General features: G+C 46.0%; 1 protein-coding gene across 10 annotated transcripts in view; it reads left to right on the top strand.

Moving 5' to 3' along the window:
- Positions 1 to 15,089, top strand: part of Grip163 (gamma-tubulin complex component 6) — a 521,720-nt gene that overhangs the window by 433,963 nt on the left and 72,668 nt on the right. For all 10 annotated transcript variants that reach the window (XR_011514995.1, XR_011514994.1, XM_070539799.1 and 7 more), the window contains one exon: positions 13,598 to 13,730. Coding sequence is in view for 8 of the 10 variants with exons in the window: in XM_070539799.1 (XP_070395900.1) it covers positions 13,598 to 13,730 (133 nt within the window). In the remaining 2 variants the exon portion in view is untranslated. The remainder of the gene's footprint in view (positions 1 to 13,597; positions 13,731 to 15,089) is intronic.

Below are 15,089 nucleotides of genomic sequence, written 5' to 3'. Positions count from 1 at the left end.
CTCTAAATCTGAAATCTGAGTGTGAACCCCTGTTAGGGGATATACTAAACATGGTCGTGCTTAATAAATACGGGAGATCAATCCGCTTCTGCTGGGTACCAAGTCATGTTGGGATACCGGGTAACGAAGCAGCCGATAGATGTGCATCGATGGCAGTGAACAAGGAGATAACAAACACAACACTTCCATACAAAGATAGCATCCGCGCGATTAGAAAAGCCTTAACAGCGAAATGGCAACGCGAATGGGACCTTTGTGCTGACAACAAACTACATCTCACGAAACCCATTGTTGGCGAGTGGAAGTCATGCTATCATCAGGAGCGATTCATCGAAGTAGTTTTAGGTCGGCTACGCATTGGGCACACACACCTCACACACAATTACTTACTTACGAAAGAACACACCAACATGCGAGAAATGTCAACAGCCACTAACAGTTATGCACATATTACTCACATGTACGCAGACTGAAACACACAGACGAGCACGTTTGCAAAAATTATATCAACTACACATACCTTTACACCCTGCTCTAATTTTAGGTGATGATCCGCTAGTCCCATTATGTGACGTCCGTAAATTTCTAAACGACACTGGATTTTTACATAAAATCTAGATTATTAACAGAGCCTTTTCCTTCATTCACTGGATTTTAAAACACCTTGTGTTTGCGCAGCATAGCCTCAGCCGCTTTTGCACCATTAAACCCCATTTAACTAACTAACTATCTTTGATCACAGTCTTGCATTTCCTAAACAATGGCCGACATCCGCAATCTCTACAATGTATCCCAAGGTGTCTGGCAATTGCTTTCGAAGCATTTTAATCATGCTCCTTTAATCTTTCATTCAAACATCGTCCAGTCTGTCAGATGTACTTTCTGCCACACTGAAGTGGAACAGGAGTGCGATCGGAGATGGTTGTTCGGCACGTTCATTCGGTTACCTGCGCGCACGATTGGTTTACTCCGTGCCGACGTCATCAGCCGCGGACACGGCCACGCTTTTGGTGACGTCAAAATGACGACACGCTCCTGTCAATCATCCTCCCACCGTGCATTTCGTCTGCTAGGCGCCGAACCCGGCGGGAGCTGGGAAGTTTGGAGCGATCATACGGCTTCGCATGGCGCATCTGGTGGATTGGATTGGATCCAACAGGCGGCTGCGGCACGGCACGTTTGAATCCATCATCATCATCAGCCTGGTTACGCCATCCGCAGGGCAAAGGCCTCTCCCATACTTCTCCAACTACCCCGGTCATGTACTAATTGTGGCCATGTTGTCCCTGCAAGCGTCTTAATGTTATCCGCCCACCTAACTTTCTGCCGCCCCCTGCTACGCTTCCCTTCCCTTGGAATCCAGTCCGTAACCCTTAATGACCATCGGTTATGTTCCCTCCTCATTACATGCCCGGCCCATGCCCATTTCTTTTTCCTGATTTCAACTAAGATGTCATTTACCCGCGTTTGTTCCCCCACCCAATCTGCTCTCTTCTTATCCCTTAATGTTACACCCGTCATTCTTCTTTCCATAGCTCGTTGCATCGTCCTCAATTTCAGCAGAACCCTTTTCGTAAGCCTCCAGGTTTCTGCCCCATACGTGAGTACTGGTAAGACACAGCTGTTATACACTTTTCTCTTGAGGGATAGTGGCAACCTGCTGTTCATGATTTGAGAATGCCTGCCAAACGCACCCCAGCCCATTCTTATTCGTCTGGTTATTTCAGTCTCGTGATCCGGATCCGGGGTCACTACCTGCCCTAAGTAGATGTATTCCCTTACCACTTCCAGTGCCTCGCTACCTATCGTAAAATGTTGTTCTCTTCCGAGATTGTTAAGCATTACTTTAGTTTTCTGCAGATTAATTTTCAGACCCACCCTTCTGCTTTGCCTCTCCAGGTCAGAGAGCATGTATTGCAATTGGTCTCCTGAGTTACTAAGCAAGATAATATGATCAGCGAATCGCAAGTTGCTAAGGTATTCTCCATCAACATTTATCCCCAATTCTTCCCACTCCAGGTCTCTGAATACCTCCTGTAAACATGCTGTAAATAGCATTGGAGAGATCGTATCTCCCTGTCTGACGCATCTCTTTATTGGGATTTTGTTGCTTTCTTTATGGAGGACTACAGTGGCTGTGGAGCCGCTATAGATATCTTTCAGTATTTTTACATACGGCTTGTCTACACCCTGATTCCGCAATGCCTCCATGACTGCTGAGGTTCTGACAGAATGAAATGCTTTCTCGTAATCAATAAAAGCTATATATAAGGGTTGGTTATATTCTGCACATTTCTCTATCACCTGATTGATAGTGTGAATATGGTCTATGGTTGAGTAGCCTTTACGGAATCCTGCCTGGTCCTTTGCTTGACAGAACTCTAAGGTGTTCCCGATTCTATTTGCGATTACCTTGGTAAATACTTTGTATGCAACGGACAGTAAGCTGCTCGGTCTATAATTTTTTCAACTCTTTGGCGTCCCCTTTCCTATGGATTAGGATTATGTTAGCGTTCTTCCAAGATTCCGGTACGCTCGAGGTCATGAGGCATTGTGTATATAGGGTGGCCAGTCTTTCTAGGACAATGTACCCAACATCCTTCAACAAATCTGCTGTCACCTGATCCTCCCCAGCTGCCTTCCCCCTTTGCATAGCTCCCAAGGCGTTCTTTACTTCTTCCGGTGTTACTTGTGGGATTTCAAGTTCCTCTAGACTATTCTCTCTCACATTATTATCATGGGTGCTACTGGTACTGTATAAATCTCTATAGAACTCCTCAGCCACTTGAACTATTTCATCCATATTAGTAACGATATTGCCGGCTTTGTCTCTTAACGCATGCATCTGATACTTGCCAATTCCTAGTTTCTTCAGTGCTTTTAGGCTTCCTGCGTTCCGAATAGCATGTTCAATTCTATCTATATTACACTTCCTTACGTCAGCTGTCTTACGCTTGTTGATTTACTTGGAAAGTTCTGCTAGTTCTATTCTAGCTGTAGGGTTAGAGGCTTTCATACATTGGCGTTTCTTGATCAGATCTTTCGTCTCCTGCGATAGCTTACTGGCATCCTTTTTAAAGGAGTTACCACCGACTTCTATTGCGCACTCCTTATGATGCCCATAATATTGTCGTTCATTGCTTCAACACTAAGGTCCTCTTCCTGAGTTAAAGCGGAATACCTGTACTGTAGCTTGATCCAGAATTCCTCTAGTTTCCCCTCTTACCGTTAACTCATTGATTGGCTTCTTATGTACCAATTTCTTCCGTTCCCTTCTCAAGTCTAGGCCAGTTCGAGTTCTTACGATCCTATGGTCACTGCAGCGCACCTTGCCGAGCACGTCTACATCTTTTATGATGCCAGGGTTAGCGCAGAGTATGAAATCGATTTCATTTCTAGTCTCACCATTTGGGCTCCTCCACGTCCACTTTCGGCTAACCCGCGTGTGGAAAACGGTATTCATTATCCGCATATTATTCTGTTCTGCAAACTCTACTAATAACTCTCCCCTGCTATTCCTAGAGCCTATGCCATATTCCCCCACTGACTTATCTCCAGCCTGCTTCCTGCCCACCCTGGCATTGAAGTCGCCCATCAGTATAGTGTATTTTGTTTTGTCTTTACCCATCGCCGATTTCATGTCTTCATAAGAGCTTTCGACTACCTGGTCATCATGACTGGATGTAGGGGCGTAGACCTGTACTACCTTCAATTTGTACCTCTTATTTAGTTTCACAACAAGACCTGCCACCCTCTCGTTAATGCTATAGAATTCCTGTGTGTTACCAGCTATATCCTTATTAATCAGGAATCCGACTCCTAGTTCTCGTCTCTCCGCTAAGCCCTGGTAGCACAGTACTTTAGCAGGGAAGAACTTTGGGCGTGTTGGTGAGATACATACAGACTGGGAAACATAGCGCAAAAAAAATGACACAGGGACAAGCAGGAACACAGGACAAGCGCTAACTTTCAACAATTGATTTATTGCAGCTGGTGAGTATATGTATACTGATTGGAATTCCACTGCAATAGACACACTAAAGGGAAGGAGGAAAACAGTCATGTGACTACAATGCCCAAAAATGCAAGCTCTTTCCTTGATAAAAGTATGGACGGCGTGCTAACGCACTTGTCACCTGCTCTGGCTATCTCAGCTGCTTCCACAATTTCCCTCGTAATCTTATTCCTGTAGCGATAGACAACAACAATTTGTTTTAAGAGCGGGAAGCATGGTGCCTTCGATCACATTTTCTACAATGGGCAGCCAGACGCCCATCTATTGATCAGTAAAGATCTTAATTTGGCAAACGTTGTAAAGAAAATTAATGGCACTGACGGTGACTGCTTAGAAATGTTTTTCACCGCTAAGACTTATAAGGATGATTGTCCTCTCGGACTCTCGGACAGCGCAAGTTTCGTCGGGATCAGGCTGTACTCCGAAAGTGTCAACTAGATGGCCCAGAAGAGTCATTTGTCGGTGGCCAAAACGACATTTGGATGAGTTAAGTTGCAGCTTCGCCTTTCGAAATACATCAAGTATAGTTGTGAGACGCTCAAGGTAAGTGTCGAACGTTGGCGAGAAGACGACGTCGTTGAGGTAGCAGAGGCATGTGGACCATTTGAAACCTTGGAGCAAGGAGTCCATCATACGCTCAAAGGTGGCAGGGGCGTTGCATAATTTAAACGGCATTACTTTAAATTGGTATAGGCCATCAGGTGTGATGAACGCGGTTTTTTTCTCTGTCCATATCGTCAACAGCAATCTGCCAATATCCAGAACGTAGATCAATAGACGAGAAATAGCTGGAACCCTGCAGGCAGTCAAGGGCGGCGTCCATACGTGGGAGCGGGTAGATGTCCTTTTTTGTAATTCTGTTCAGGTGACAATAGTCTACACAGAAGCGCCGCTTGCCGTCCTTCTCCTTAACTAACACCACAGGTGACGCCCAGGGACTCGATGAAGGCTCAATGATGTTTTTATCGAGGATTTTGTTCACTTCGTCTTGAATTACTCGGCGTTCCGACACAGAAACGCGATACGGTCGTCGGTGAATAGGCGCAGCATCGCCAGTAAGAATGCGATGCTTGACCACGAGCGTCTGGCCTGAAGGGCGATCGTCGAAGTCGAAAATATGTGGTAGGACGATAATACTTCGCAAGGGTCTTCAGCCTGCGTAGAGGACAAGTCCGTCGCAACCATTTTCTTTATGTTGGGATCGACGCCCGAGGCTGGCGCGAGGGGCATGCTAAGCTCGTGAGAACCATCGGTCGATAAGGCTGCCACGTATTGGTTGCCGAGAAAATCAATAGTGGCAAGGCAAATACCTTGCGGTAGAATTTGCTTTGCCAATCCAAAGTTACAGACAGGCATGCGAGCGTGGTTCGCAGTAGTAGTAAGTATACTGTGAGACACAGTGACGTCATACTGTATTGGGATGTCGGGCAGAGGAGTGACGAGGTACTCACCATCAGGAACTGGGGGGAAAGACAACTGTTCAATGTAGGCTATGGACTTTGGCGGCAGGCAAAGAAAGCCAGTGGAGCGTAAGTGGCAGTGGGGGGCGTCAGAAGGTTCTGCGAGCATCTGCAACTCAAGGCGAGGGGTACTGGAAGAGCAGTCAATAAGAGCAGAATGGGTGGAGAGAAAATCGAGGCCGAGAATAAGGTCGTTGGGGCAATGAGCAATTACGGTGAAGAGGACAGAAGTGTGGCGACCGGCGATGCTCACACGTGCTGTACACATGCCGATGATAGGCACAGTACCGCCATCCACAACGCGGACGATGCGTGCCGACGCTGGGGTGAGGAGCTTGTTCAGTCGTTGTCGGAAGGCAGCACTCATAATAGAAAGATGTGCTTCTGTATCGATGAGTGCCGTGACAGGATAGCCGTCAACGTCAAGAAGGTTTCGGTTAGTAGGTAACATGAGCAGAGGATTTGAGGGCAGGGTCGACAACGCAGCTGCAGTGCCTAGATTTCCGGCTGGGTCCAGGAGGCGATAGGCGGCGAAGAAAAGCGGCGGGGTTGGGGCGAACGAGACTGGTGGCGTCAAGGTGAGGGCGAGCGGCTGTAGTGAAGGTTCGGAGCAGGGGCATCAGCGGTAGTGGGCTCATGGCGGGTGGCATAGGGTACAGAAGGTCCAAAGGTGCAGGAATAAGTGGCAGTGTAAGTCCGAGGAGGTGGTGGCCGTCGGTTGCGGCAGTGACGGGCGACGTGGCCGATGCAACAGCAGTGGAAGCAGATCGGCCTGTCATCAGGGGTATGCCATTTGGACGGGTTGCGGCGAGATGTGGCAGAAAAGGACTGCCGGGGACGAGGAGGGCTGCTAGATAACTGGGGAATGCTGGGTCGAGACGTGGAACAGACGGTGTTCAAACCCATGTTTTCAAATTCCTGTCTAACGACGGCCTGAATCATCGCAATGGTGGTTGCTGGCGGATCAGGAGGCGTCGTGGAAAAGGCTGGCGAACAGGTGGCCACGAGTTCGCGGCGAACAATACGGGTGACGTCGTCATAGGTGGTGGTCTGACGCGGTCAACCCTCACATGTCGACGTAGCAGCAGTGTTGGGTAGCCGCACAATGTGGTGTGAGATACGGCAGCTCTTAGCCTGTTCAAGGTGACGGCATTCTTTCATAATGGCGTCGATAGTCGAGACGGTGCCGTAAACAAGCAAATTGAAAGTGTTGATGGCGATGCCTTTTAGCACATGTGCCACTTTATCTGCTTCGAACATATTATCGTCAGCTTTACGGCATAAAGCCAAAACGTCGAGGATGTAGGAAACGTATGGCTCTGTAAATGACTGAACACGAGACGCAAGAGCCTTTCTCGTACCAGCCTTGCACCCAATGGGGTTGCCAAACAGTTCCCGTAGCTTTTCTTTGAAACAGTCCCAACTAATTATTTCGTCATCATGCGTTTGGTGCCACACGCGTGGGGTGCCTCCGAGATAAACGATGACATTGGCGAGCATAATCGTTGGGTCCCACCTGTTATTAGCGCTGGCATGTTCATAGAGCTTGATCCAGTCGTTGACATCCTGTCCCGCCAGGCCAGAGAACACACCTGGGTCAAAATGTGGGGCAACCGTGACAATTGGAGCAGTCGGACAAGCCAAAGCCGTTGCAGAGGTGGGTTCATCACTGGGAGGCATGGTGACAAGCTCGGTGTGCCGACCACTTTGGAGTTCCATGGTGAGGACGGGGATCGCTGAGCTCCACCAGAAATTTTACGTGTTGAAAGACAGAGACGAAAGATGCTATTTACACGCTTTTTACACTGGAGCCAGGCAGCCAGGCTGACACTCGCTCGTGCCAAGGGCACCGACCAACTTCTTTGTTGTTCTCGCGGCGGCTCGTCTTTTGAGCATCGCTCAATGATATCATAATAATATATTAAATGAAAATGTCTAAAAACAATGAACTTACTGAAAATTCCACACAACATGGGGTAGCGAGAAGAAGTGTTCAATAAATCTTCACAAGAGCCCAATTCAGTCACGATTGGACTATGGTGCCATCATGCTGCCCTGACCACGCTAGAGATGCTAGATCCCGTCCACCATCTAATTATCCATTTAGCCACTGGCGCTTTCAGAACAAGCCCTGCTGAAAGTTTATGCGTAGAATCAAAGGAATGGTCACTTCATTTGCAGCGAACATATATCCGCTATATAAGCTACCCTCTATGAGACTACCTTTCTCACTGCGTGTGAGAGAACTTGGCGAAGAAATAGATGTAGGTTTTTTAACAACCGGGAAAACTGGGAATTCTCTGGGATTTTGAATAGTCTGGAAATACTCAGGGAAAACACAGGGAATTTGTGCTTCTGTCAGGGAAAATTAGCTGTAACTTTATTGAAAGGGAACGGAAGTCGCACTAATACTCGCTTCGAGTAACAGAGAGGGATCGTAACAAATCGTCTTTGGCGCCGTGTTGTCGGCTGGAGGAGTTGCCAATGTACAGTCAACGACAGATTTTCCAGACGCCCGATTTTCGGAACATGCATCATAATTCGGATGCCCTCGTGGCAGCACCACGTACCCCATAGAATCAATCTATGGAAAGGTCAGAAATTTCGAACAATAAGTCGTTAGCATCCTTACGGGGGGACTATCCCAACTTGGGAGTGTAAAGTGCTTGTACGCACAATCCCCAATCCACGACAGCCACAGAGACTGTCTCGAGTCAGGCTCAGGGTGAATGAGCCACCCATTAGTGCTGCCCCAGGGGGCACACAGATGTTTGCACTGTCTACTTTTGTACTCTGTGAATTTTTTTTTCATCTACGATTTAAACACGTGTGTTACAGTGCTAACATGTGTTCTTCTGTGACTCGTGACTTGCTTTTGTTGCGAGGTGAGCGAGTAGCGCATTTTCCTTTCAAGGGAGAGGTGATGTGGTATCCTGTGTTGGCTTCTGGTTTCGGTTTTGGGTCGTTTAAGTTTCCTCCTGTTTCCCCTCGCAGAAATAAAAATTCATTCTTTGTCTGGTCCTTGACTGAAGCAGTCCGGCTCTTTCTTGCGGTGCTGCGCATCCCGGCCATATAGGCCTCATGCTGTAGAACCTCCAGCTGGCCGCCCCGTCGAAGCTACAACAAATATGCTTGCAGGCAAAATCACTGCTGCCTTCTGCTGCTGCCCCGGCCACAGATCTGAAGCCTTTCCTACAAAACAAACTGCAAAGCGACCGGCAATGCTTGTGGGATGCCGAAACGAGCAATAAGCTTCACATGATTAAGCCAAAGTAATGTTTCTGGCCCTCAAATATGAAATCAAAAAGAGCAGATGTCCTATTCTGTCGTCTCAGAATAGGACACACATATGGTACTCACAATTTTCTATTGACTGGCAGTGAACCTCCAACCAGGTGGTAAATGGGGTGAGAGGCTTACTGTCCTCCACATCCTCGTGGAGTGTTGGGAAGCCAAAAGAGAGAGAAGGAAACGTTTTCCTCTAGCATACCGCTATTGTGTCCTTCTCAGGCACGTACCCAGGATTTTTTTTCGGGGGGGGGGGGGGGGCAACACCTTCATCATCATCAGCAGCAGCAGCCTGTTTTATGTCCACTGCAGCACGAAGCCCTCCCCCTACGATCTCCAATTACCCCTGTCCTGCGCCAACCGATTCCAACGAGCGCCCGCGAATTTCCTAATTTCCTAGTGTTTTGTCGTCCTCGATGCGTCTTCCTTATCTTGGTGCCCATTCTCTAACCCTAATGGTCCAACTGTTATCTAACCGGCGCATTACATGACTTGCCTAGCTACATTTTTTCCTCTTGATGTCGATTAGAATATCGTCTATACCCGTTCGCTCTCTGATCCAAACCGCTCTTTTTCTCTCTCTTAACGTTATGCCTTGCAATCTTCGTTCGATCGCTCTTTGCGCGGACCTTAACTTGCTCTCAAGTCTCTGCCCCATATGTCAACACTGGCAAAATGCACTGATTGCATGCACACGTTACTTTTCAATAATAATGGTAACCTTCCAGTCAGGAGCTGGCAATGTCTGCCGTATGCGATCCAACTTATTTTTATTCTTTTGTGAATTTCCTCCTCATGATCAGCATTCCCTGTGATTAATTGACCCAGGTAAACCGACTCCTTCACAGTCTGTAGTGGCCGACTGGCGATCCTGATCTCTTGTTCCTTTGCCCGGCTATTTATCATTATCTTCATCTTCTGCATATTAATATTCAACCCCACTCTTACACTTTCACTGTTAAGGTCTCCAATCATTTGTAGTAACTCGTGTGCATTGTTCTTGAATAGAACAATGTCATCGGCAAACCGAATGTTGCTGAGATATTTGCCGTCGATCTTTACTCCTAAGCCTTCCCAGTCTAATAGCTTGAATTCTAAGCACGCAGTGAATAGCTTTGGAGAAATTGTGTCTCCCGTTTGACCCCTTTCTCTATAGGTATCTCCCTGCTTTTTTTTGTGTAGAATTAAGGTAGCTGTAGAACCTCTGTAGATATTCTTACGCGAAGGACGAGTCAGTAAGACGAGAAACTATTTACATATTATATTTACAACAACGGTAGCAGCGAAGACCGGTCAGATTCACAGCGCGAGCCCAGTTCGTTCTTCCTCCTCTTTTCTGGAGTGATGAGGCCCACGCACCTCGTTCAAACAAACAAATACCACACGCATGTAGCAATATTTTCCAAGCTTTTTACGTAAGCGTTCTGTACTCCTTGAATACGTAGTGCCTCTATGACTGCTGGTATCTCTACTGAATCAAATGCATTTTCGTAACCTATATAAGCCACATATAGAGGCTTATTGTACTCTGCAGATTTCACGACAACCTGATTGATGACATGGATGTGATCCATTGTAAAGTATCTCTTCCTGAAGCCAGCCTGTTCCCTTGGTTGACAAAATCGAGTGTTGCCCTTATTCTATAGGAGATTATTTTGGTAAATATTTTATATAATACTGGGAGCAAGCTAATGGTCCTATAATTTTTCTATTCTTTAACGTTTCCTTTTTTGTGGATTAGTATAATGTCTACATTCTTCTAGTTTTCTGGGACCCTTGCCGTCGATAGACACTTCGTATAAAGAGCCGCCAGTTTTCCAAGCATTATGTCGCCTCCATCTTTGATTAAATAGACTGTTATTCCACCTTCTCCTCCCGCTCTTCATCGTTTCATGTCTTGCAGGGCCCTTCTGACCTCATCGCTATTTATAGGAGAGTTTCTGTATCCTTTTCATTACTATATACTGGTCAGCTTAGAATTTTTCCGCTGCTTTTACTATATCTTCGAGGTTGCTGATGATATTATCCTTCTTATCTTTTAGTGCATACATCATGGTTTGTCCTATGCCAGGTTTCTTTTTTACTGATTTCAGGCTGCGTTCATTTATTATGCCTTCTTCAGTCTTTCTCATGTTATAGTTTCGAATATCAGTTATTTTCGCCTTGTTGATCAGTTTTGACAGTTCCGCGAATTGCGTAACGCTGTGTGGCTGCCAGTACCATACAACCGCGTAGAGCGCAGGACTCTGCGATTCTAGACGTTCTGCGTTCACCGCGAAAGCTTAGAAAAACACCCACGTAAGCACAGCAGAGAAGTGGCTACGTGAGGCGGTTCAACGGATAACTGTAGAAGCGTCATCCAAAACAAGTAATTGTTCTCCACTTCCGGCGGCGTTTTCTCTACTTCCTTTCTAAATAAAAAGATGTTGATCCATAAATATTCTCATAAACAACGTTTAACTTTTTTATTATTCGCGTTTTCTTGCAGTTTGGTTGTTGCCTTGGCTCTCACCCTTAGTAGAGCGCTTAATTTCTCAACTCCTTGCGATTTTCGCTTCCAGTTCCCAATTTGGCACGATAAGGGCTATAGAATTAGGGAAAAAAAGACGAGGTAACGGGTGACAGTCATCTTGCTTATAGGTTTAAGGGTTATTGCAAGGCTTCATGATGGACGCTCTTTCACATTATTTTATTACCCACCTTATCTAACCCATATCACGTGTATATGGTTCCGGGCATCTGCCAGCGTCGCGGCGAGCCGTAACTCAAGGAAAGAATGAAGCAAAGGGAAAAGTTAAACGCAATTGTCGTTTTCTCCGGCCACAACTCGTTCCATGAGAGTACAGACCAGTTGAGTAACAGCCGCATCCCTCTCCTGGTCCCAGGATCAGCCTAAACAAAGAAGGTTGAACTAACAAAAGCAACAGCTAAGCGCGTGACGGTTGAATAGATGGTGACAACTGAATGCATCTCGAGTTAATCGCGCGGGTGCGGAATCTATGAGACAACTGTCCTTCACATTACAAGAGATGCCGATAACTACCGCCATCTGAAAGTAGTGAAAAAGGCAGCATAATGCTGACCGATGAACAGCTGCCAAGTCTCAACATTGATCTGACGGCGCTTTAGGAATGTGTGAGGAGTGGTGGCTTGGGTGGGGAGGGGGGTATGCCACATGATTTCGGGGGGGGGGGCTCCCCCCCCCCTCCCCTGGGTACGTGCCTGGTCCTTCTCCATCCTGTTATGTTGCTTGGTAAGGAACTGCTCTCTAGCACCAAAGCTGTCCTAGGTTTCTTGATTGTTAATAGCCCAATAGTTTTGTAGTGCATCCTTTTTCCAGAGGATGCTGCTGTGACAGTAGTCTTTGTATAGCACACGCCTTCAAGTCTTTGCACTTGCACTTGCACAAAGCAGTAGTGCTTTTTGGAAATTGTTTTTCTCTGACAAATTTTAGTACATCGTAATTCTGTCACAATGTATCTTTCGTGCCCTCGGCACATTTCGTAGCCATTACCATAATATCATTATATGTATGTTTTACGCACTTTACAGCGGTCTTTTAGGCCCCTTTACAGCCCCCGTTGCTTTCATTGCTCGTAGTTCACCGCTTCACTTCGAACTCATTACCACTGGCCTGGCGCTCTTTGGTCTTATTGACCCTCTTGCCACAAAACAGTGTATTCATCATCAGTTTTATTATGAATATATTTACGCACTTGTCAGCCAGTATTCTTTAGGTCTCTATACAGCCATGTTTCATCCACATACCAATATTCATAATTCATTTACCCATGACAGTCTATTACCATAGCCCTGGCGCTCTTTGCCCACATCTGGCCCTTGTGCCAATTAACTCCAATAATCATCGAGCATCATCATGCTGGAAAACCATCAATACCAGGACCAATGATCCACCTTTGAGCAGCGACATTGTAAAATAGCCTGTGACTGTGCAACAGGTTTAGTATGCCAAAACTCCTTGCACGAGGTTCAAAGATACAGACAAATCATCTGAGGCTTTAGTGTAGAAGTGCCTGAAAACTGGGCTTGTGTCCTCTAGAACAGTAGACACTGCTGCAGTACTGGCTGTACTTTAGTTCATCGAGGGCACAGGTGGCATCAAAAGCAGTTTTTGAGAAGCTGGAGCTGGAATCTGGAGAAACGACAAAAAAAGCATGTTGAACAAATGAATAAGACAGGCATTTCACATATGCAGATAACGGCTTTCTCAACAGCTCTAAAACTGTCGTCGTGGCACACACGTGCAAGGACACATGGCACTTTTTTTATTTTGCATGATACGAGTAAAGCTTGGAAAAAATAATTATGAAGAACAGAAATTACAAAGAAAATGACTGGGTGAGATGATTTAGGAAGCAAGAAAAGATTTCGCATTGGAAATCACGCCCTCAATGCAAAAGTGAAGCCTTGTTTAATTAATATTGGCTAATTACCGACATAATTAATGCAAAAAAAATATTCTGATTGTGGGAGAGGCTGAATGCCAGTGCTTTCATAATCATATGTTGTGCCAGTGTTTTTTGACAGCTTGATGAACATTAGCAAGGTATGCATGCTGTAAAGCCTGTGCAAGTGCTGAAACACAACAATTAATTCCATTACCCCAGTTACCAAAAGTTGATCCACATTCTTATAGTATTTTCTCCAAAACGTTGATAGACTACATCACATTAAAAACTTCGAATCTGATTGTGATACATGACTGCCTAAATGCAATAAAATTAATGATACTTGAGCTGGGTTTAGCACCGTGCGATGTCCTACCATTTGAGGCTGAGCAGTGAATAACGGGTAATCATCATGTCGCCTTCAGGTGGAGTGGCCGCTGAATGTGGTGATCACTCGGGCTTGTCTGCTGCGCTACAACAAGATATTCCGCTTCCTCCTCAGCTTGAGGCAAGCCCTATGGGCGCTTTCAGATATCTGGAGCCGTCTCAAGCCATCTGGTGAGCCGCTGTCGTCTGTCTCTGCTAAACATGAAAGAATGTACTGATGTGTTCAGTTAGAATGTTGATGCATGTCCGCCGGCCCCTTTTAATGCCACCAAAAAAAGAAATATTTTGCTGTCCAAGTCCCCTCTACCACAAAACCAATCTTAGTTTTGCGAAAAACATTTTGCCTTCGGCAAAAAAAATTTAAAACACAACACTGAGCCAGAACCAGTTTCTTGTGAATTTCTCAAAGAAAGGATTCCTATGAGATTGCAGAAAAAATTTCTTGTAGCTGTGGGTCTGAAAAATTTTGGTGACATACTATGAACAGCATGCATTAATAAAATGTTGTTACCTTGCAGTGTTGGTGCTTGTGGTGAAAGACAACAATGGCAGCTACACATACGGCACGACGTGGGCAATAAGAGAGCTCGAGGGTTATGCAGAAGAAGGGAAAGAATCGAAAGACACTAGCGTACGGGCAGCTGCGACCACAAAGGCCGTTAGAATGATCCGAGTGAGGTTTGTGGAACGAGTCCTGAGAGAGCTTCGTGGGTGTACTACTGGGCATCTTCGTGACGGATCGTGAGCTGTTGAGCCAAGGTATTGCCCACGTCATGTGCCTGGCCAGTTCCTGTGCTCTTGAAGTTAATGTTCTACCAGTTATCCTGAGCCATCACAGAAACAGCTCGTCATTGCGTCTTCGCCACCACTGACCTGGTTTATCTCCAAGCTGCCTCTGCCACAAACAGTGTGCTTTGGTCAACGAAGATTACTACCAAATGTGAGCGAACTGAGCTGGGCCATATGCCGCAACGGATCTCGTGCGTTAGTGGGTGAGTGACTGGAACTCTGCGATATGCCGTGTCACAAGAGTTCACATTTCAATAGATAATCTTCATCTGTGTTAGGGAACCTTGTTTGTATCTGTGTAAGAGTGCAGTTGTAATTATATGTCCGCCTGTTCTACCTGTCCGATTATAGCGTTTGATTTTTTCCTCACCGCATGTGAACAAAGTGAGGCTTTCAAAGGTGATACGAGAGTTTAGTCCTGTTGTGGACGACAAATAATGTAGAGTAATAACGTGGACAGTCATGTTTGTTTGAAGGCAATAATTGGACATGTAGAACAGGCGGACATATATGTACAATTGCACTCTTACACAGATAGGAATAAGATTCCCCAACACAGATTAGGATTATCTTTTAATGTGTGAAGTCCTTTGACACGGCATACCGCACAGTTCCAGTCACTTGTCCACTAACGCACGAGATCCAAGCGTTACGGCATACGGTCAACCTTCGTTTACTAAAACACGACATTTGTAGCGAAGGCAACTTGGAGATCAACCAGGTCGGCAGTGGCAGTTATGC

Source organism: Dermacentor albipictus, chromosome 6 (genome assembly GCF_038994185.2).
Source record: "Dermacentor albipictus isolate Rhodes 1998 colony chromosome 6, USDA_Dalb.pri_finalv2, whole genome shotgun sequence".
NCBI classification, from domain to species: Eukaryota; Metazoa; Arthropoda; class Arachnida; order Ixodida; family Ixodidae; genus Dermacentor; species Dermacentor albipictus.
The sequence above is the reverse complement of the archived record's forward strand: the minus strand, read 5'-3'. Positions and strand labels throughout refer to the sequence as shown.